At 32.5% G+C, this 20,748-nt stretch overlaps 3 protein-coding genes across 4 annotated transcripts; 2 read left to right on the top strand and 1 right to left on the bottom strand.

Moving 5' to 3' along the window:
* Nucleotides 1-9,328: 9,328 nt before the first annotated feature.
* On the top strand, nucleotides 9,329-11,415 carry LOC100242207 (phosphatidylcholine:diacylglycerol cholinephosphotransferase 1). Its single transcript, XM_002266043.5, has 3 exons — nucleotides 9,329-10,079; nucleotides 10,190-10,327; nucleotides 10,757-11,415. The coding sequence occupies exons 1-3, from the start codon at nucleotides 9,690-9,692 to the stop codon at nucleotides 11,072-11,074; spliced, it is 846 nt and encodes a 281-aa protein (XP_002266079.2). The 5' UTR covers nucleotides 9,329-9,689; the 3' UTR covers nucleotides 11,075-11,415.
* A 936-nt stretch (nucleotides 11,416-12,351) lies between these two features.
* Nucleotides 12,352-17,047, bottom strand: PIFI (chloroplast post-illumination chlorophyll fluorescence increase protein). 2 transcript variants are annotated; one of them, XM_002266171.5, is made up of 9 exons: nucleotides 16,849-17,047; nucleotides 16,430-16,581; nucleotides 14,948-15,068; nucleotides 14,704-14,788; nucleotides 14,531-14,609; nucleotides 14,187-14,300; nucleotides 13,993-14,105; nucleotides 12,834-12,944; nucleotides 12,352-12,731 (listed from the first exon to the last, which is right to left on the bottom strand). In XM_002266171.5, the coding sequence occupies exons 2-9, from the start codon at nucleotides 16,533-16,535 to the stop codon at nucleotides 12,612-12,614; spliced, it is 849 nt and encodes a 282-aa protein (XP_002266207.1). In that variant the 5' UTR covers nucleotides 16,536-16,581; nucleotides 16,849-17,047; the 3' UTR covers nucleotides 12,352-12,611. The 2 variants fall into 2 exon arrangements, with proteins under 2 accessions (XP_002266207.1, XP_059595529.1); XM_059739546.1 differs by having other exon boundaries at nucleotides 16,749-16,857.
* A 130-nt stretch (nucleotides 17,048-17,177) lies between these two features.
* LOC100249077 (palmitoyl-monogalactosyldiacylglycerol delta-7 desaturase, chloroplastic) lies at nucleotides 17,178-19,446 on the top strand. The gene is made up of 5 exons (XM_002265374.5): nucleotides 17,178-17,831; nucleotides 17,932-18,072; nucleotides 18,179-18,319; nucleotides 18,917-19,023; nucleotides 19,115-19,446. The coding sequence occupies exons 1-5, from the start codon at nucleotides 17,286-17,288 to the stop codon at nucleotides 19,326-19,328; spliced, it is 1,149 nt and encodes a 382-aa protein (XP_002265410.1). The 5' UTR covers nucleotides 17,178-17,285; the 3' UTR covers nucleotides 19,329-19,446.
* Nucleotides 19,447-20,748: the final 1,302 nt, after the last annotated feature.

Below are 20,748 nucleotides of genomic sequence, written 5' to 3'. Positions count from 1 at the left end.
GTGGTTGTAAATGTTGACAGCCGAGTGGCTCTGCAATTCTAGGAATTTGGGTTGCCAGATTCACATGCAACCTGAAAGTCTTCCTAAATTATGGTGTCAAAATGAAGTTATTAATCCAATATCATTAAATATATTATGTGGGCCTCTCTCTCTCTCTCTCTCTCTCTCTATAATGCATTTTTCTTAAACTTTACATCCTCTTAATTATTCTTGAAGTCCCATTATAATTGTATAAGCAATAGTATAATGGGTCCACCTGAAGTGATAGATGGATCATACCCATCAATTGAACGTTGATGTTTGATAGGATGCATTTTTCTTCATCAAGATTTTACTAGGCAAGAGTTTATAATGCTTGTAAGGACATCATAAATGTTCTATGAATGTCATGGTTGTTAGCATTTATGACAATGAAATTTATGATGATAATAATTTCTTAAATGAAATTTGACATGTGTCTTTTATGGATAAGAATATGTTAATTAATCATGATATATGTGGATCAAAGAGACATCATGATATCTCGTGAGCGTGACACTCAAAAATTGAAAAGGTAATCCAAAGAGATTGATAACTGTTACATTGTCGAATTAAAAACATCAAATCATGAGAAACTTGTATGCAACTAATGGTATGTCATAAACCCAAAAGATTAATTAATTGGTAATTAATTAATTTATATCTCAATTTAATGTCATATGATACTGGAGTGTATTTAAGTAAAGAGTTTATTTAACTTCAAAACTTGATTATAAATGAGTTAGTATTCTCTTGTGGGTATTAATGGTCTCAACTCAAGCTCACATTTTTTTATGGTGCATGATTTGAGGAAAATTTTTATTTAATTATAAATGTACATAAGCATAAGTACAAGGTTACACAAATGCTTATAATTAAGTGACTTATGACTTCTACTTAGGTTATTTAATTAATTGGAGCTCATTGAACCAATAAATTAAATAGGACCCATTATGACTAGATTATTTTATCTAAGCCCATAAAATGTATCCTAATTACTCAAACTTAGTTAATGGTTTATATAAACTCTCTCAGGGTTTAGGGTTTGACAATTTTGTTATCTTCTACCTATAAAAATTAAATCTTATCCAGCTTCATCTCTCAAGGAAGAGAAACCTACACTTTCTCTTGTATCTAAATTTGAAGAAAGCCATCGACTTCAAGGTTTCAGGACATCGAGTGAAAGAGAGAAATTTAAATATAGATATGTATTGATTTTAAATTTTATGGAGTAAACTTTTAAATTTTAACTTTTATGATAGTAATTAGGGTTTTAATTCTTATTTTCATTTTTATGAAACAATTAATAAATAAAAAATGAAATGAATTTTCCAATTTAAATATGTTACTTTGCAATCAAGGCTCTCATTCCAATTTAAATACAATTGTGTGTGTATGAGGTTCAACATGCACGAATTTAGCAAATTAGGTGGTACAACTCATTTTTGGGTTCCTACAACTATGCATCTCACTTTCATGAAGGACATTATTACATTACATTTATTAGCTTGGACATCCACCATATTTTCAAACAATGTTTCTTATCAAAACTTATCAATAAGTCCACATGTTTATCTCATTTTAGGGAGAAAAAAAGAAGTGATTGAAGAAGCCAATTTTCTTCATTTTAACCCATTAGACATGGTGGCATGCAAATGTACGACAAGCCCGTGATATAACGCGTGTAAGGATGCCAACCATTGAATAGTGGTGAGTAACATGGGCTCTCTCTCTCTCTCTTTCTCTCCCTCTCACTCCACATGTTTATCTCATTTTAGGAAAAAAAAAGTGATTGAAGAAGCCAATTTTCTTCATTTTGACTCATTAGACATGGTGACATGCAAATGTATGACAAACCCGTGATAAAACACGTGTAAGGATGCCAACCATTGAATAGTGGTGAGTTTACATGGGCTCTCTCTCTCTCTCTCTTTCTCTCCCTCTCCCTCTCACTCTCATGCACTCTGACTGTCGCATGGGCATGGTTTAAAAAATTGAGATATTTAACCAAAATATCAATGAAACATTGGATATCAGAGATGGTCAAAATGAAATTGGTCATCAAATATTGATTGGGAGAAATTTCGTCAAAAAATCGAAAATTTAGACGAAATATTACTGATATATTGATCAAGGTGACGAAAGATTGTGTTTGAGATGCACACTTGTGTGGGTTGGAATTCAATGAAAAAAACACCAAAAAGATTATTTCATTAATCTTATTTAAAAAAATTACTATCACCTCACACATATATATATATATATATATATATATCCTTCTAATTTTATTTAATTTTAAATGTTTTTATTGTAAAATATTAAAAATACAAAATTATTCAAAATTGCTAAAATATAAAAAAATTAATGAATTTTTAATATTTTATAAATTAAAATTAATTTGATAAGATAAACTATTAATATAATTTTTAATATTTTTAATTATTTAAATAATTTAATGTTAATAGCAAAAAATTGTCACAATAAATTTGTAATAATTTTTTATTTAAAATGTAATAAAACATGTTTTAATAAAAGTAATTTTTTATTTTTAAAATAAATGAATATAAATATATTAAAGGAATTTAAGTTAATTTTTTTTAAAAAAAATTGATAACCATTATCCTTAATTATACCTATATTAATTACACTTATAAAATAACTTCAATATGTGTATTATTGCTAATTTTATTATTCTTTTTTAATTTTTTTTAAACATTTTCATGAATTTTTAATAATTTTCGTCTTATCAATATTTTTGTCAAAATATTCATCGATATTTTACCGCTGGAAAAAAAAAATGTAATAATACATATATTTAAAGTTATTTTTTTAAAAATAATATCTATTTGATAAAATTATTATATCCGACAATAATATACAATACTTGAAAACATATTTAATACTATTAATTTGGATATTTTTTAGTATATAAAAGAAATGATGATATATGTATAATTATTTTTAAAAAATAATTATAGTTTTATTTATAAGTTAATATTTCTCTTATATTTAATTATTATACAAATGATATAAAATAAATTTATTAAGAAGTTTATCCATAATTCGAACAATCAATTTATTAATTTTTTTAAAAAAATAATTAAAATTAATTTATTGACTAAAGTTTTGCTTTTAATGATTCATCTTTTATATGGATGTAATATTAATGCTTTAGAATATTTATATGTTATCAAATGCCGCATTGGTCTTGTTGTAATAAGTCATCGATTTGCAACTCCCTCTTCATCGGTCTTAAGACTCTTAAAATATGTTGTGTTGCCCTTCCGAAATTCCAATATATAGACAATAAATTATGAAGAAGAAAACAAATAATTATAGAATGAAAATTTTAATGCTTTCTATTATTTTTTAATATATATATATATATATATATATATATATATATATATATAGAACTAAAATTCCAAATCCTCATAAGAGCTAAACTCAAATATTAATTGAATAATTTTAATACACTAAGGAAACATAGTTTTGGTTTGATTAGAACTCTTGCATTGCCTCCCTCGAACAAAAGTTTTCAAATTTCATATCCATCACATTTTTCAACTTGAGCAATTGTTTCCACCGATGATTGACTATGTAAAAATGTTTGCAATTTGATTTTTAAAAGAAAAAAACTCAAGCATAATTTCTTTAATTTTTTCAAGAACTCATGAATGTAGTGAAACTTGATGTGAATGTATTTGTTCCTTCCATGAAAATCTAGATTGATATTTATGGTAATGTCTTGAGTATGTTTCAAATAAAAAAGCCTTTGATGCAACCATATAAATTGTGTGACTCTAATATATTTGACTTTTGTTATTAACAAAGCACCACATGTTGTTTCTTTGATGACCATGAAAACACTCTCGATCTAAGAAATGCATAGTCGGAAGTGCTTTTTTGTTTCTCTACATCACCTACCCAATTACTATGTGTATATCCAACAAGCTTAATCTTGTTAATATATGCATAAAAAATACCCCCACTTTGCATACCTTTAATGTATTGTAGAATATGCTTTGCCGCTTGCAAGTGAGATTGACATGAAGACTCCATAAGTCTACTTACAAGTTCAACACCAAATACAATATTTGGTCTTATAGAAGTCAAATACCCCAAACTCCTAATCATTCTTCAAAAATTTTTATAATCAACCAACTTATCGAAGTTATCTTTTTTTAATTTCAATCTTTCTTCAATTGGAGTTAGAATAGGATTACATAAGTCCATCTTAAATTTTTTATGAATATTACTTGCATACTTCCTCTAAATAATAAAGATACCATCACATAATTGAATGACTTTAATCCCAACAAAATAGGGCATCAATCCTATATTCATCATTAAAATTGACCAATCATTACTTCTTTGAGTTTTACATTCATCTTTAAATTATTACTAGTGTAATTAAATCATCCACATATAAACATACAATAAAAATGTCATTTTACAAATAAGATTTGACATATAGGGTATGTTCATAAGGACATCTTTGAAATTCATTTTTAATGAAATATATATTCATTTTAATTTCAATCTATATAAGGCCTTGTTTTAGCTTATAAACCTTTTCCTTCTCTTTTTATCATGTATCCTTTGGGTTGTTCAACATAAACCTCTTCTTCTAGTTTGTCAATCAAGAATGCTAATTTTACATCCATTTGAAAATTTTTCCAATTGTTTTGGACAGTAAAAAAGATAATTATATGAAAGAATCAACTTTAGCAACAATTAAGTACAATGCTTCAAAATAATCAATACTTGGTTTTTGCTTGTAATTTTTTGTCACCAATCTTGTTTTGAAGCAACCGACTTCTCCATTTGACTTATACTTGATTTTGTACACCCATTTGATACTAAGTGACTTTTTAGAATTAGAGAGATTACTAAGCTCTAATATATTATTTTTCTGAGTTGTATGAATTTCTTCATCTATAATTTAAGTCAACAATCATTTTGAGTAGCTTCCTCATGACTTAATGGATCACAATTTGGAAATGATGCAAAATGCATTAATTCTTCACCTATTGGATCACTATCATCATCAACCATATAATTTTTCAAGTGTGCAAGTAAGACATATTGATGCTATGGATGCGTTGATGACTTTGCAAGACGCAAAGTCATAATTGGTGCGCTAATAGGCTGCATATTTTGGTCTTCACTTTCCTTTACAAGAAATGCAAACACTTGATGGTCCTTTTTAATTACAAAACCAATCCTATACTAACTTATTCATAAAAAAAAATCATATCATAATTGATAATAACTTTCTTCGTTTGTGGATGGTATAATTTATAGTCTTTTATCACTTGACTATAACAAATTAGATGATCAAATTAGGCTTCCTATCATTCCAAACTTCTTGTGGGGTTTTCCCATAAAAACTTTTAATGAGACAACTATTCAATAAATAAATTAGATAGGAAACTACTTCTATTAAAAAAATTTTAGACAATTGTTTTAAATGCAACATACACTTCACTATATCCATAATTGTTCTATTTTTTATTTCTACAATTTCATTTTATTAAAGAGTATACTTTGCACTCAATTGGTACTCAATACCATATTTTTTCAAAAATTCATCACAAGTAATAAATTCATTACCCTTATTCATTCTCAAATTTTTAATAGTATGCCCACTTTGTTTTTCCACAAAATTAAGCTTTAAAAATTTTGAAATTTTTATATGCATTTATCTTTTGCTTTAAAAAATAAACTCAAGCCTTTCGACTAAAATTATCAATAAAGATGATAAAATACTTATGATCTTCAGTTGAGAGTATCTTTATTGAACATAGATCCGAATGAATGAACTTAGGAGGCTCCCCAACTCTCCATTATTTTCTTGTTGGAAAAAGGTCTTTATACTTCTTTCTTAAAACACATGTTTTACAAACCTCATTTGGAGAATTAATAAAAGATAACCTAAAAACCATCTTCTTAGCAACAAGTAATTTTAGGCTTCCAAAATTTTTGTCTTCAAAATGTGAGTGCTAGAACAAATTCTTATGATCAATTAGAATTAAAGCAAGGTATTTTTTCATAATTAATATTTAATGGAAATAGATGATTTTGTGTCATTTTTACTTTTTTTGGTAGTTGTTTGTGATTATCATTGATGGTATAGATTTCTTTATAGATTTACGTATTATACATTTTTTTCTAAAATTTACCCCATACTTAATAGATTTATCAAGACGTGGAATTTATAACGCATTGGAAAAACTTTTAGGATTCATCTTTCAGCCGATGAAAATCTTACTTCTACCCTTAACTTATACTTTTGTATCATTCCTAAACTTTATCTTTCAAATAAAAGTCTCATCTAACTAGAAAACCTCTTTCCTACCACAAATACGATTACTACAACTTGTAACAAAAAATCGTGTACTTTTGTTTTTATCCTTTACAACATTGCAAGCTAATACTAAGGTCTCCAAAATTTCACCTTTATCTTTTATGACATTAGCTTGAAAATTCCTCCCATTTGATCTTTAGCCCAACTTATAATGATAGTATTTTTGGCAATATAACATTGAATATGACATTTATTATTATTATTTGAGTTGAAGTCTTATCACTTCCTTCTTTTAAATTGATTTGGAATTTTTTTTGTCCTCGGTTCTACCAATTTTGACATTTTTGACTTGATTCCAAATTATTTTAAATCTCTTTATTTTATTTATAAGACTTAAAGTATATTTGGTAGTACTTCTATCATAAAAAAAAAATGTTTATGAAAAAAAAAATCAAGTTTTTGGCAAAATTTAGAAAGTATTTTTGAAAAGTTGGAGAATCACTTATAATACTTTTTGAAGAAATACTTAATAAGTAATTCTTCCAAAAACACCTCTAAAAAAAATATTCCACAAAAACCACTTCGAGTAAAAACACTAGCAAATACACTCTTAGTTGACTTTGTATTGCTTCTTCTACCTTAATTTGAGACTTTTCATCTACACGTATATCATGGGCTTGTAAGGATTCCATCAATTCATCCAATGTTATGGTAATGAGATATTTTGATTCTTCATTATTGTTATCTTGTGCTTGAATTGCATGGTTAAGCTTTGAATAAGTTTTCTCCGTAACCTGGAAATTTGAAATGTTTTTGCTATTAGATTTCATTTGATTGACAAGAGCAGATGTTTGCAAAAATTAATTAAACACTTTTTCTATTTTCTTCATTTGAAGAAGTTTCTCCCCATCTTTTTTAGTGCTTTGTAGGTGTTCATAAGGATAACTCATGTACCTTTGTTTGAAATTACATTTGCAATCTTCTAAAAAATAGGTGGTTTTATCAATTAAGAGATGTGAAAATTGTACTTGTATGAGTTGTGCTTGATTTTCTAGTACCACAAACCCTTAAATTATTACCGCTCAAGTATCTTAATAATACTCAAATAATAATTGTATCTAAATTCTCTAGAATTTAAAATTACTTTTTCCATCAAACTTTAGAAATTGGGGTTAGATATTATTATTGTTGGTTACTTACATTTTCTAATACCAAATGTAAGCAATTAAGGAAAAAAATCTTTCCAACATAATAACAATTTATTCACAAAAAGACAAACTATGAAAAAGAAAGACAAATAATTATAGAAGGAAAACTTCACCACACTTTTTTTTTTTTTTTTGTTTAATCATTGTTGAATAATTCTAAATCCTGAGATGGACCCAATGTCTCCAAATCCTAGAAGAAAAAAATATGTAGGCACAATTATAAAAGACTAATTCTAAAAAATACTAAACCCCAATTATAACTAAGATTCAAATCTTAAGAAGAAACAAATTCAAATGAGTTTTTTTTTTTTGCACGAAGTGAACATAACTTGATCGACTTCACTCGACCTAAGTTCTAATCTGATTAACTCACGTATCCTTTTTAATAAGATCAATCCGAGCTTAGAAATAAAAAATTGGATTGAATTCGGATTACATATCGATTTGATTTGGATATATGTGATTTATTCTTGGATTAAACTTGGTTTTATTGTAACAAGTTGGAGACTCTAGTTTGACTTAGACTTTTAGTTTTGCAATCGTGGATTAACTTGATCCCCATAATTGACACCGTGATAATTGGGCTTTATTGTGGTAGACTTACGTGGTGGGTAGATCATGACCCAAGGCTACCTCAATCACCCTTTTTAGAGGTTGATGCGAGAATTTAATTTTTAGATGAAAGTATAATAATCAGCGGAGGGATGCCCAATCATATAAGCACAGACCAAGAATTTTCAATTTCTTCTTTACCCGTAAGGCATTTAAAAATGATAAAGTAATTCAATATTTATATCTTTCATTGTCAAAATAATGTAAAGTCATCTTTCGTACATGGAAAGCAAATAAAGTGTTGTCAACAACTTTTCACAAGAATACGCATAGCACTAAGATTAGACAAAATTTAATAAAGAAAATATTTTCTTCCTTTTTTATGGTTGGATTAATAAATGACTTATATATTGAAATTATAAAATATTATAAGAATCATAAAAGCCCATCATTATTTCATTATTTTTCATTTTATGTACCATTTTAGTTTGGAAAATAACTTTTAAAAATAGTTATTTGATAAATTTTTAAAAACAAATGATCTGTTTGATAATTGTTTTCGAAAACAATTCTAAAAAATAATTTTTGAGAATAATTTTTAAAAATTGTTTTTAAATTTTTGTAGAATAAAAGTGTGTTCAAAAACCTAAAATATTTTTAACTTGTTTTTAATATTTTTAAATATTTTTTAAAAATAATTTTTATATTTAATGTTTTATTTTTAATTATTTTACTCGTTTGTATAATTATTTCTTAAAACGAATTTTAGAAAACAAATGAAAATAATTAAAAAATATTTTCTAAAAATACCATATTTTCTATTCTTAATAATAGAAAATAAAAAATAATTTTTTATTGTCAAACGTATTTTTTAGGTTTTTTGTTTTGGAGAACAGAAAATTATTTTCAAAAACGGTTTCCAATGCCAAAAATTTGTCTAGAAAAAATAATTTTATCGATAATATTTTGTTTTAAATTATTTTTCATATTTATATAATCATTTTTCAAAATAATCTCTAAAAGAATATAAAAATAATTGAAAATAATTAAAATATGTTTTGAGAAAACATTATATTTTAATAACAAGATTAAAAAACTTGTTCTCTCTCAAAAAACTATAACTGTAATTTTTAAAACATAAATCTATTTTTTAAATCAATTCATTCTTTACAAATAATCTTCTAGATTGTCTCTCCAACCAAATATTCAAAAGCAGGAATATTATTCATTTATGCTAAGAAAATTATTAAAAAAAATTCTTTAATAGATTACAAAGATTAATGTTTGTATTATGGTATTGAGGTTTCAAACAAAAGAAATGATGAGTACATGAAAAAATGCAAGGGGGGAAAATTATGGAAAGCAATGAAGAGAAAGAAACGGTCCCAGTCAGCCACAAAACCAAGAGAAACCGTAGAACACTTTCCTAATACCTGATGAACTACTAGTCAGATCATCTCACAGATTTTACCCCAACCTCGTCTTTGAAATCTCCGCCACCACCCACCATCCCCCTCTACCCTCCGCCACCATTTATTTTTATATATATACGCCACTCTCCCACGCTTTCCAATGCAGATTCCCACGCCCCACCTCCCACCATGAACGGCCACCAACCTCTCCGCTCTTCATGCACCCTCAAGACCAGGTCCAACAAGTCCAAGGCCGCCGCCATTAGTCTTAGAGCCTCCGGCGACGGCGGCCGAATTCCGGCGGAGATGAAGCAGAAGAAGAAGACTGCCAATGGGTTTTGGAGCAAAGCTTCGTTCATGAACTGGTCGATGGACGACGCGGTTGGCCTCTTCCGGTTTCATCCGATGCCGTGCGTTTTCGCTGTGTCGTTGTTGTTTTTCATGGGCGTGGAGTACACTCTCCGGATGGTGCCATCGTCGTCGCCGCCGTTCGATCTGGGGTTCGTCGCCACCGAGTGGCTCCACCGAATTCTCGCTTCGAGCCCCGATCTCAATACTCTTCTGGCCGGACTCAACACGGTGCGGCCTGGTGCATCGTTTCATGCAATATAGTTGGATTTTGGGATTTGGGTTTTGATCTGAATTTAACTTTGAATTGCATTTGATTTGATTTGATTTTGGGTAAATAGGTGTTTGTGGGGATGCAAACCACATATATAATTTGGACGTGGATGGTGGAGGGAAGGCCTCGGGCCACCATTTCTGCGCTTTTCATGTTTACCTGCAGAGGGATTCTTGGCTACTCCACACAGCTTCCTGTTCCTCAGGTCTATACTTTCTCTTTTTGCCTTATACATTTTTTTTATTGATAAATTTGAGAATTTACAGGCTGATGAAAAATGAGGTCTTGTTGGACCTTGAAAATGAAAAATGTGACAAATTTTCTTAGGAATCTGATAATTCTTTTTAGCAAAATTGATAATATTTGTCAAAAAGTTTATTCCGAGTACCATCTCAAAACTTTCACACAGTTCTTTCAATTTAAGGAGTCTGGAATCAATTTCAATCAGTCATTCACCATTCTTGTTTTTTTCCTTTTTCAACGTGCCATTCCTGGAAACAAAGCTTTCAGAGACGCGTTTTTGAACTTTGAAACAACAATGCTTGCTATTCCTTTTTGACATTTATATCAGACAGGCTGTTTCCAAAGAACTTTCCAGTTCAATAATCTATTGTTTTTTGGGGTTCATTAACAGGGATTTTTGGGCTCAGGCGTGGACTTCCCAGTCGGTAATGTGTCCTTCTTCCTCTTCTTCTCGGGCCATGTTGCAGGGTCTGTAATTGCATCCTTAGACATGAGGAGAATGAAGAGGTGGGGAATGGCATGGACATTTGACGTGCTCAATATTCTACAAGGTGTAAGGCTCCTGGGGACTAGGGGCCACTATACCATCGACTTGGCCGTGGGCATAGGCGCCGGAGTTTTATTTGATTCTCTGGCCGGAAAGTATGAGGAGGGCAAGAGAAGAGCAGCTGCCTCTACTGCAAATGGTAACGCTGATGTGTTTACATAATGTCATGGTCATCATAGTGTAAGGTACAAATGTTAAGGCCTGTTTGGGCTGCTAAATGTCAAAAAAAAAAAAGGCACCTTCAATGGTAGAAAAGAAAGAACAAAGAAGTGGGGCTAATGCATTAATTGGGGTTAAGGTCAGTTTCTGCCTTCCTTTTGAGATGCCCCCATGGCCTCATTTTTCAGGGTATTTGGTTGACAAACCTTGTAACTTTGTATAAATCCTCTCCATTTTGAATTGGGTTTGGTCCATTTGTTAATTTTTATGCTGTAGAATTAACTTTGTTACACACATATAGTTCTTTGTCAAGAAGTTGGAATGAAGGTTTGGTTGATTTGAAATTTGGAATGGATTTTGACTTTGTAGTTTTGTTTCTTGTGGGGCATCTGGTTAAGCCGAGTGGTTAGAGAAAATATGTATGGAAGAATGCAACAAACTCAACCCAACTCCTGAAGCTGCTCCCATGACTTTGGCCATTGATACAGTGAAGGTGTTGAGTTTGGTGTAAGCTTACTTACAGAGAATTGGTCATGTTTTTGGTTCAACCATTTGAGCAGACTTAGAGGGTGAAACACACACGGCTCTTCAAATTCCCTATTCTTATTTCTTTTTCCTTTTTCAAGGAACGGTCATTGAATACCAGGTCCACCCAGCAGTTGGAACTCACATCAGCATGCACGAGTTGTTGGATTCATATTTCAGCAATGCTATTGGTTTGGATTGGGCTTGTCTAATAGATATTGTATTTGCAAAGTGCTTTTTATTTGTAAAATCACACCCAAATGTCCTTAGGGCATTCCAAAATTTTGACTTTTTTCTCAATGATTTTTTCTTTTTTCTTTTTTAACTCTTTTAAGGCTATGCCAGGCTAAAAGGAATAAAAAAAAATGACATAAAAAACATGTTTATGACTAAAATATTTAAAACTTATAAATAAAAATATTATATTTAATAATACATATACTAGCATTATTTTATGGCATATATTTTATAAAATTTTTATTTTTATTTTTATTTTTGCATATTTAACTTTTTTTTAATAAAAATTATTTGTGTTACAAAATGAGTAATATAGAAAATTAAAAAAATCAAAGAAAATTGATAAGAAATGCAAATTTACGTTACGATGATATTATCTCGTATCTCAATTTAGGATTATTATATCCTGTGATATGAGGATATATATATATAAATTATTTATTCTATTTCATATTTGATTGAAGATAAATCGAAGTAAATAATATTCATCATTGTCTTTTATTCTATCTCATACTATATTCTGCTAATCAAACACGATCTTATTTGATGGAGCTTTGGATTAATTTCCTTCAATTTTGATCGACCATGGAAGCCTGATTTGTTGAGAAATTGCACAAGCAGGGCCATGCAGAATGGAAGGTACCTGCAGCAATGGCTTTGACACAACAACTAGGAAGCAGCAAACTTCTGTCAACTTAGGCTTTTCTCACCCCTGTCAATGTATATTAGAAACTGTACGAGTCATATATGAGGTGACAAGATTCTGGACCTGGTGCTGCTAATCCTCCGAGTCCGACTCAATTGGGCAGGACCCGTCATCTACATTGGCAAGCGGGTTATACAAGGGTGAACTTGGATCTGTGCATCCTATTACAAAATCGAGATTGCACCGATCACCCTGCATTGATGTTAAGTAATTGTCAAAAATGGTCGTTAACTGCAACTTGTGGGGGAAAATGGTTGAAATGAAGGCATGGGAAAGGGAAAAAGCTCGACTTACTCCTTCCAGTGTCAGGTTACCGATCAGAGCACATCTGTCGATGACAATATTTGTGTCTGGAAATATTGCTTTGTCGCATGCACCCTCTTTACTCAACTCCTCTGCTAGACCCTGCCTTAAGCCAATGAGATAAACTTCTTTCACTGTTTTACATGACAGTGGTAAAGATACAGAAAAGAAAGCTTAAGAAATTTGTTTTATTTCTCCCGTTTATCCAGGAAGGATTCTGGAGAGATATGAAGAAAAGAAAAGGTTGATTATGTGCCTGGCAGAAATCCTTTCTGAAACACTTTTGAGTCTTGTGCAGAAAATGAAGTGTTCTAATGAACTTGTCTTTTATGTTCTCTCTAAATAGCCTCAACCTTTATGGGTTATAGTTCAGTGAGCCTGGACACAGAACTCTTCTGTCCTTTTCTTTATTTTTCCCCCTCTTGTATTCTCTCCTCCCCGGACAAGAAAGGACAAAGGAGAGATTTTCAAAGTTTCCTCCCCTCTCAGGAACACGAATGTTGAAAACATGAATGCAGTCCCCAACCATCTCTTTTCTCTTCCATTCTTTCCTCTATAGACAAGCAAAGGGAAAAGCAAAGATTTTATAAAAGTCATCTTCCAAGGTACATACTACAATTTGTCGAGAAAAGACATGAGGATGTTAAGATGGATGAACCGTGCTGGGAGAAAAAATAGAATTAAAAATGAATGTATTTTGAGAAGGTACTGACTGAGGACAAGATGAGGAAACCAATCTAAGCCAAGTGCAAGAAATACCTATAAAGACCAGTATGAATCGGTGATTTGATTCAAATTAAAGGTGTCAAAAAGGTGAGAGGAGGTCCAAAAAGATACGGTGAAGGCAGTGAGAAACTTCTGATCTTTGAGGATGTGATGTGATATGGATCTAGATAGAGTTGAATGGTGAGGGATTTTTGCGGCCTACTGGAATAGTAGGGATAAAGATTTTGTTGAGTTTAGTTTTTTCACTTCTCTGTTCTGCTATACCTTGTCTTGAGGACAAGAGAATAAATTTCTTCCAATAGCATTTTAGACTCTGACATTTTGTTAATTAATCTTGAGATTGATTGGCAATCTGCAAACAGTCCACAAATATCACAATGTATGGCAAACAATTCTCTGAATTGAAAGAAGAGTATTTTATTACCTGATTAAAGAATTCAATTGGTTTGTTTCGCCAAGCCTTGGGAACTTGAAACTGCAGTTTGTAGGGACCATCCCACTCAGTTCCGTTTGTGAATGAGAAGATTAAGTTTACAGCTGTGAAAAGTGGATGTTTGTCAGGAGAAGGAATTATGTATTTAAGAAAAAAGGCAAGATGAGTTCTGATTTATTATCAACCATGCTTAGGAATGCATATCTGGATAGTATATATGGGACGATCAGCTTTTCCTCGGGCTTTTTTAAGCATTGCCCTTGGTTCACCACCACACATGATGGGCTGATTAAATCCTCCTGCAAGTGTACAGTTCAACAAGTTAATAAACAAACTTTCTATTCTGTTGATTTGGTTTGTTCGAATGTATAGCATTATTTACCAGATTTCATGGTGGGCATTTCTAAAACAATCTAATATTCATAATCATTCTATTTGGAGGATTCATAAATAGTCAAGCCATTTTGCTCTGTAATGGCACCATACTTGTGCCATTCCCAAAGAGTTCATATAGTTTATGAGAAAATACCATTAAAACCAATCCCAAAATCTTCATTTGGAACAAGTTTGCTAGCTACTGGATTGTAGAAAAGCTTTAACTTCTCCCCCTGTAAAAATTTTTCAAGCACATCATTAACGGAATAATAAAACCAAGGGAAAATGCAACCGAGTTCCTAAAATCAACAACCAAGACAAACATACAGAACTAGGAGGAAGGCCATTCATGGTCTTCCAGTAGACAGGAGCCCTCCCAAGTTCAAACATCGCCCATGAAGGAAGCTTAACCCTGAAAAAGTAAAGGATTTAGCAGGTGATGACAAAATTATAATTCAATTTCCAAACAGAAGTCAAAGAAATTTATCAGCAAGAGAAAGAAAATTCTCGCATGCCTCTCAACATTAAAATGACGAAAAGATTGGCTTGGTAGAAAAATGAGGGCACATACTCTTTGGTTTCCTCAACAGGAGTTGTTGCGACAGCAGCAGCACTTACTTTCCCAGTAACCTTAACAACTTTCCCCATCTTAGGTAAACGACTTCTCAAGGAAGCACCCATAAAATTGCTTGCTGGAATTGAAAATACAAATCTGTTAGTCCTTTGAAATCTGAGATATAACATTATCGTTACTTTTCAACAGATTCATTAAGGAATATCTTCTTGGCTGCTTGACACATAACAGCAACATACCAAATATTTTTAGTCCATTATATGGATCAAAATACCAAATACTTGAGTATTTATTTTTATACTAGAACCTATATTTTCATACAAACAAATATTTGATAAAGTGGGAGTTGATCTCTGGTTTCTTTCCATATTGTATTTTAGAATGTCTCTGTCTTCTGCAGCTGCTGTCCTATTATTAGAATTAACCACCCACCCTTCCCTCTCTCTAATTAGGTGTTTTCATTGATTCCCTTCATTGGCATCACCAAAGTTCCTGAAGGCAACTGTTCCAAACATTTCATCACTATCTCATATCACCCATTATTTTCCTTAATTTTCTTCTTAAATAAGGAGTGCATCACAATCATCCACTGACGAAAGATGGGCAAGTGAAACCTGCGACAACACTCACTTTGTTTTTGAGCCTGAATTCAAACTCTAATCATATTGCTAAATTTCCTGCTTACTTTGGGCTGCCCAAATTCCGACTTTTAAAAAAATTTAACAAAATTTATCAGATTTCAACCAAAATATGAATTAAATATCTGAACATTTTGAACTGGCTTCTCTTTCTGAACTATGGCACCATGGTTGCATCTACTCACTTAGAAATCACTATAGAGAAGATTTAAATCACCTACCCACTTTGTAGCCTTGGTAGAAGCTGAATTGAATGGTTCCAATATCAAAGGCTCAAGGTTTCATATGTGAGCTAAAGAGAAGCAAATTAGGCCCTAAAATACCCAACTCTTTATTTCGTACAACAACGATGGATCTTCCCTACTCGTCACTTTCGTAGAATGATTGATGTTCCTCTTCTTGGATAGGGATCAAAATTTACATCCCATTGAGGGTCTAGAATAGACCAAATTAAGTTTTTGGTACACAATTAAACCGACTCAGCGAAAGAAAAATCTTATTACAACCTACAAGAAATTCAACTGTATGAATCCCTTTTCACTGCGCTCTTCTAAGAATTTAACTATACCTTCTTTGAAAACACTCTTCCTAGCCGACGCATGGTATGGAGGATTTATAGAATGTAAAGTCCAATTCAACAGATTCTTATATGAATCTATTGTAGTTTGCACACAAATTTTCAGTGAGAAAGGAAGCTCAAGCGAATTGTTTGCATGGTAATCCTTCAAATTCTTAAGACAAACTCATCCATGCTTCAAATTAATAAAATCTGTTTGATATACAACAAACCCCATCCAAAGCAGCATCTAATCAAATACCAAAACAGCTTAAACGGACTCACCAAGCCTGCCTGCAACGGATGGACTCCCATTTGTACCCGAAACCGAAGTCACTGTAGGAAAACGTTGCGTGGAAGATGCAAAGATTGAACCAGTAGTTGCAGCCATCACTCACACTTCCTGTGCTTGCTCAAAGTTGGAAGCTACCTATTCACTGAGCCAAATGAAATAAGAAGCCCCAGAGAGAAAGTTGAGTGAGAAGGCCCAACCAGAAACACAAATTTGCAGAAATATCTCTTCAAAAAGTAAGATATTTATCTCTACTCGACAACGGGAAAAAAATAGGAAGTCAAAGAGATAAGAGTAGAGAGAGAAGCATACTCAACCACACACATAGATTTGCAGAAACATAACCACAGAAAAAAAAATTGAAATTTGGGGAAATATCAAGAGAAATAGGAAGTTTGAGAGAAGGGCCTACCCCAACCACAGACACAAATTTGCGACTATCTCTGTACAAAACCAGTTTGATGTCAATTTACAGAGCAATAAAGAGAACTAAAAAAATGGGGAAGTCGGTAGAAGTGGAGAGAGAGTCATAGACGCAACTGTCAACCACAAACACCAGTCTTGCAGAAATATCTCTTAAAAGGGAGACGACAAAATTGAGAATTTAGGGCGAAAAAATTCAAAGGAATCCTCACCTTACTTCACCTCCTAATATCCCAAAGTGACCCAAACTGCACCACCGCCTAATATCCCAAAGTGCCTTATCAATTCCTTCCACGTTGGCCCCTCTCTCTCTTTACTCTCATTCTATACAAATAGATACACCATCAATGAACCCTACTACAAGTCACCCATCACCACTACACCCCAACGCCTTCCGCTACCACCACAAATCCAGACTTTTCTTTCATGGCTTTGGTTATATCGCCCCCCAACCACCGTTCCCACACCTTCTCTGCTCTCACCCCCACCACCCCACGAACCCTGGTCGGTCCAATTCTGAGACGCTGCATTCTGAAAAGGATCAAACTTTCCGTCACCTACACAACCTCTCTCCAATCTAGAATTAGATATGTGATCAAATGCCAGAGTTCTGAGGATTCTCAAGCCCTGGTGCAGCGGTTAGACAATGTAGCGAATGCAAACTTGGGGTCAGCGGAGCAGGAGGGGGGTTTGGGGAATATCGTGGTGTCGAATGAGGCGGTGCGGCGGCGAAGGAAGTGGAATTCTTTGGATGTGGGCACAGCCGGAGTTATTTTGGCAATGCATTTTCTGAGTGTATTCGCCCCTTTTGTGTTCAACTGGAGTGCCTTTTGGCTTGCCATGGCCCTCTATGCGGTGACTGGTCTATTGGGTATTACGCTGTCCTATCATAGGAACCTTTCCCACAAGAGTTTTAAGCTTCCCAAATGGCTTGAGTACTCTTTCGCCTACTGTGGGGTTCAAGCACTTCAGGTGGGTATAATGTGATTGTTATCATATATAAACTTCATGTATTTCTCCAAAATTCACATGCTTTTTTGTTGATTTCACAATACTTTCAATTCTATTGCAGGGGAATCCCACTGACTGGGTTAGTACACACAGGTACCACCACCAGTTCTGTGATTCTGAGAGAGATCCACACACCCCCATGAGAGGATTTTGGCATAGTCACATGAATTGGCTCTTTGACCACAATTCTGTAACTGAGAAGGTCTTTTTTTTCTTTTCTTTTTTCCTTTTATGGGTTGAATATTAACATTCTCAATCATATATGGTGTCTGAGGTTTTGGCTGATTATTATAATGGAAACTTGGCAGTGTGGAAAACCAAATAATGTTGGGGACTTGGAGAAGCAACCCTTTTACCGGTTCATTTCAAAGACTTACATTCTTCATCCAGTGGCTCTTGGAGCTTTGTTATACGCATTGGGTGGCTTTCCCTTCCTTGTGTGGGGAATGGTACGGACTCCTGGACTCAAGCTTTCTCTTTTGTTAGTTCATTTAACATGACAGTCTACTGGTGCCTACCTTCTACTCCATTCATGGGGCCTTTATCTATTGAGTTTAGGCCATTCATTGATTTGATTAGTGGGGCCATGTTTAGGATTGAGTTTTTGGCTTCACCAACTGGTGGTGGCTTCCCAATTCCCCACAACCTTTTCCCTTTGATCACTTCAGACCATTCAATTAGTATGCACCTCTTGCATCACATTGTCCACTTGTACAACCATAGGGTGGAATATGTGGTCACTGTGGTGAGACTTGGGACATTGACGTTTTGTCCCCAATGGACCATGGTTGGGTTTTGATTTGGGAAATCAGTTGTCTCTGTTGCTTTACGGTTTTCAAAGGATTAGGTGCATATAAAAATCAACTGTTTTCAATAACATTGGAAGTTGCATATTAGTTTCTCAGCCACAGAATTGCTGGAAGAAGTACGACTGGGTAGGCTGGGTCGGTGCTCAGCTACATTTACCCGAAATCAAACGCAACCCCATTTGTAATTTGATTTATCCAACCCAAATTTTTTACTAAGTTTTGAGAGTAAATGTGCAGGGGGTGAGGATTGTATGGGTTTACCACATAACATGGCTTGTGAACTCAGCTTGCCACGTCTGGGGAAACCAAGCATGGAACACAGGCGATCTCTCCAGGAACAACTGGTAAGGCTCCCCTGCTTCTAAAATTCTAAGTCTACCCTCTACCCTGGTCTGAAACTGGTCGTAATTGTTTGATTTGAACTTGGGTGTTCAGGTGGGTGGGATTGCTTGCATTCGGAGAGGGGTGGCACAATAATCACCATGCTTTTGAATACTCCGCTCGTCATGGCCTGGAATGGTGGCAAATTGATATGACTTGGTACGTGGTTAGGTTCCTTCAAGCTCTTGGATTGGCAACCGATGTCAAATTACCAACTGAGCTTCATAAGCAACGGATGGCTTTCAACAACTCAACTCTGCTCACATGAAGATTGCCTCTGAAACTGTCGCTGCTACACCTTTTACTCTTTACTGAAATTCATGTCCATATGGTTTATTAGACTTCATACTAACTAATAAATATGAGCCCTTTTTGCCCTATTTTTAGAAGATGTTTTAGTATAAGAAATGTTTTTGTTTCCTTTGTTTTTTTGTTTTCTGTTTTTGTTTTTTTGTTTTTTTGTTTTTTTGTTTTTTTTGCAAAAAATCAGGTGTATAATCAAATTTTAAAAATATAAAACATGGAAACTCTTCCATTAAAAAAATACGAAATTATCTTATATTATCATTTGAAATTTAACTCCACCTTTAACTTTATATATGTACCTATCAGAGTCGATTAGTGTACTCAAAGCAATCAGTATATCATGCATCTTAATTAGAATTACATTTATCCTAGTTAATCCTAAAGGCTATTTTGTTTCTAATAAAAAACTTTCAGACCATCTATTTATAAGTTGGTAGACACTAAAATAATTCATTACAAGATATATGATAGAAGCACCTTCAATCACAAATGCATTTTTTTATCAACAATATCTTTGTCATTTGTTCTCGACGTCTTTTGTTGGATAGGAACAAATTTGATAAATACTGAGTTCCTTTAGTGATCTTAGAATGAATAGGAGTTTTTTCATTGTAAATTTGTATGAGCAATCTTCCAAATGGACAAAGACCTAATAACAATTAGATTCATTGCAAAGCTTGATTATCACCCAAGTTACTAAAATATAGTATCTTAATTTTGCCCTATAACTACCCACATCAATAGCATAGTACCCCTCTTTATTTGTTGTTGTTCTCGACTTTGATATGGAGATATAGATTAACTCTCTTGCCATGATTCTTCTTTCTTGTTCTTTATTTAGCAACTAAATCTTCACCTTAATTTTCTTCCTTTTTTCTTCTATTTCTTTGAATTTAGAGCGTTAAGATCCTTTACTGGAGAGTATCTCTACCATATACCATGACACCTACAACGTACTCATAAAAACTTAAAGAACATATCATAATTATGACTTGATTTTTATGATCAATTATGACATCAATATTTTTCAAATTCATAATAGTTTTATTGAACTCGTTAATTAACATGATCTTTGATAGATATACTTTTCATTATTAGAGAGTGGACAATCTCTTCTTCAAATACAATCAATCAATTTGTAGGAGACTTTGTCATAAATAAAATTTCTAATTTTAACCATAACTTGGAAGTTATGTATCTTCTATGACCTTATGGAATATTTCATTATCCAAATACGCAAATCCTAGAGTTCCAATTGCACATAATTTTTTTTCTTTTAAATAATTTTTTTTATATATTTTTCTATTCCATATAAGAAATTAATTATTTAATTATAAAAGAAAATTATAATTTCTTTGTAATAAGAAAAAAAATCTTAAAAA

Source organism: Vitis vinifera, chromosome 9 (assembly GCF_030704535.1).
Source record: "Vitis vinifera cultivar Pinot Noir 40024 chromosome 9, ASM3070453v1".
Classification (NCBI taxonomy): Eukaryota; Viridiplantae; Streptophyta; class Magnoliopsida; order Vitales; family Vitaceae; genus Vitis; species Vitis vinifera.
Note: the sequence above shows the minus strand (reverse complement) of the source record. Positions and strands in the feature narration are given on the sequence as shown.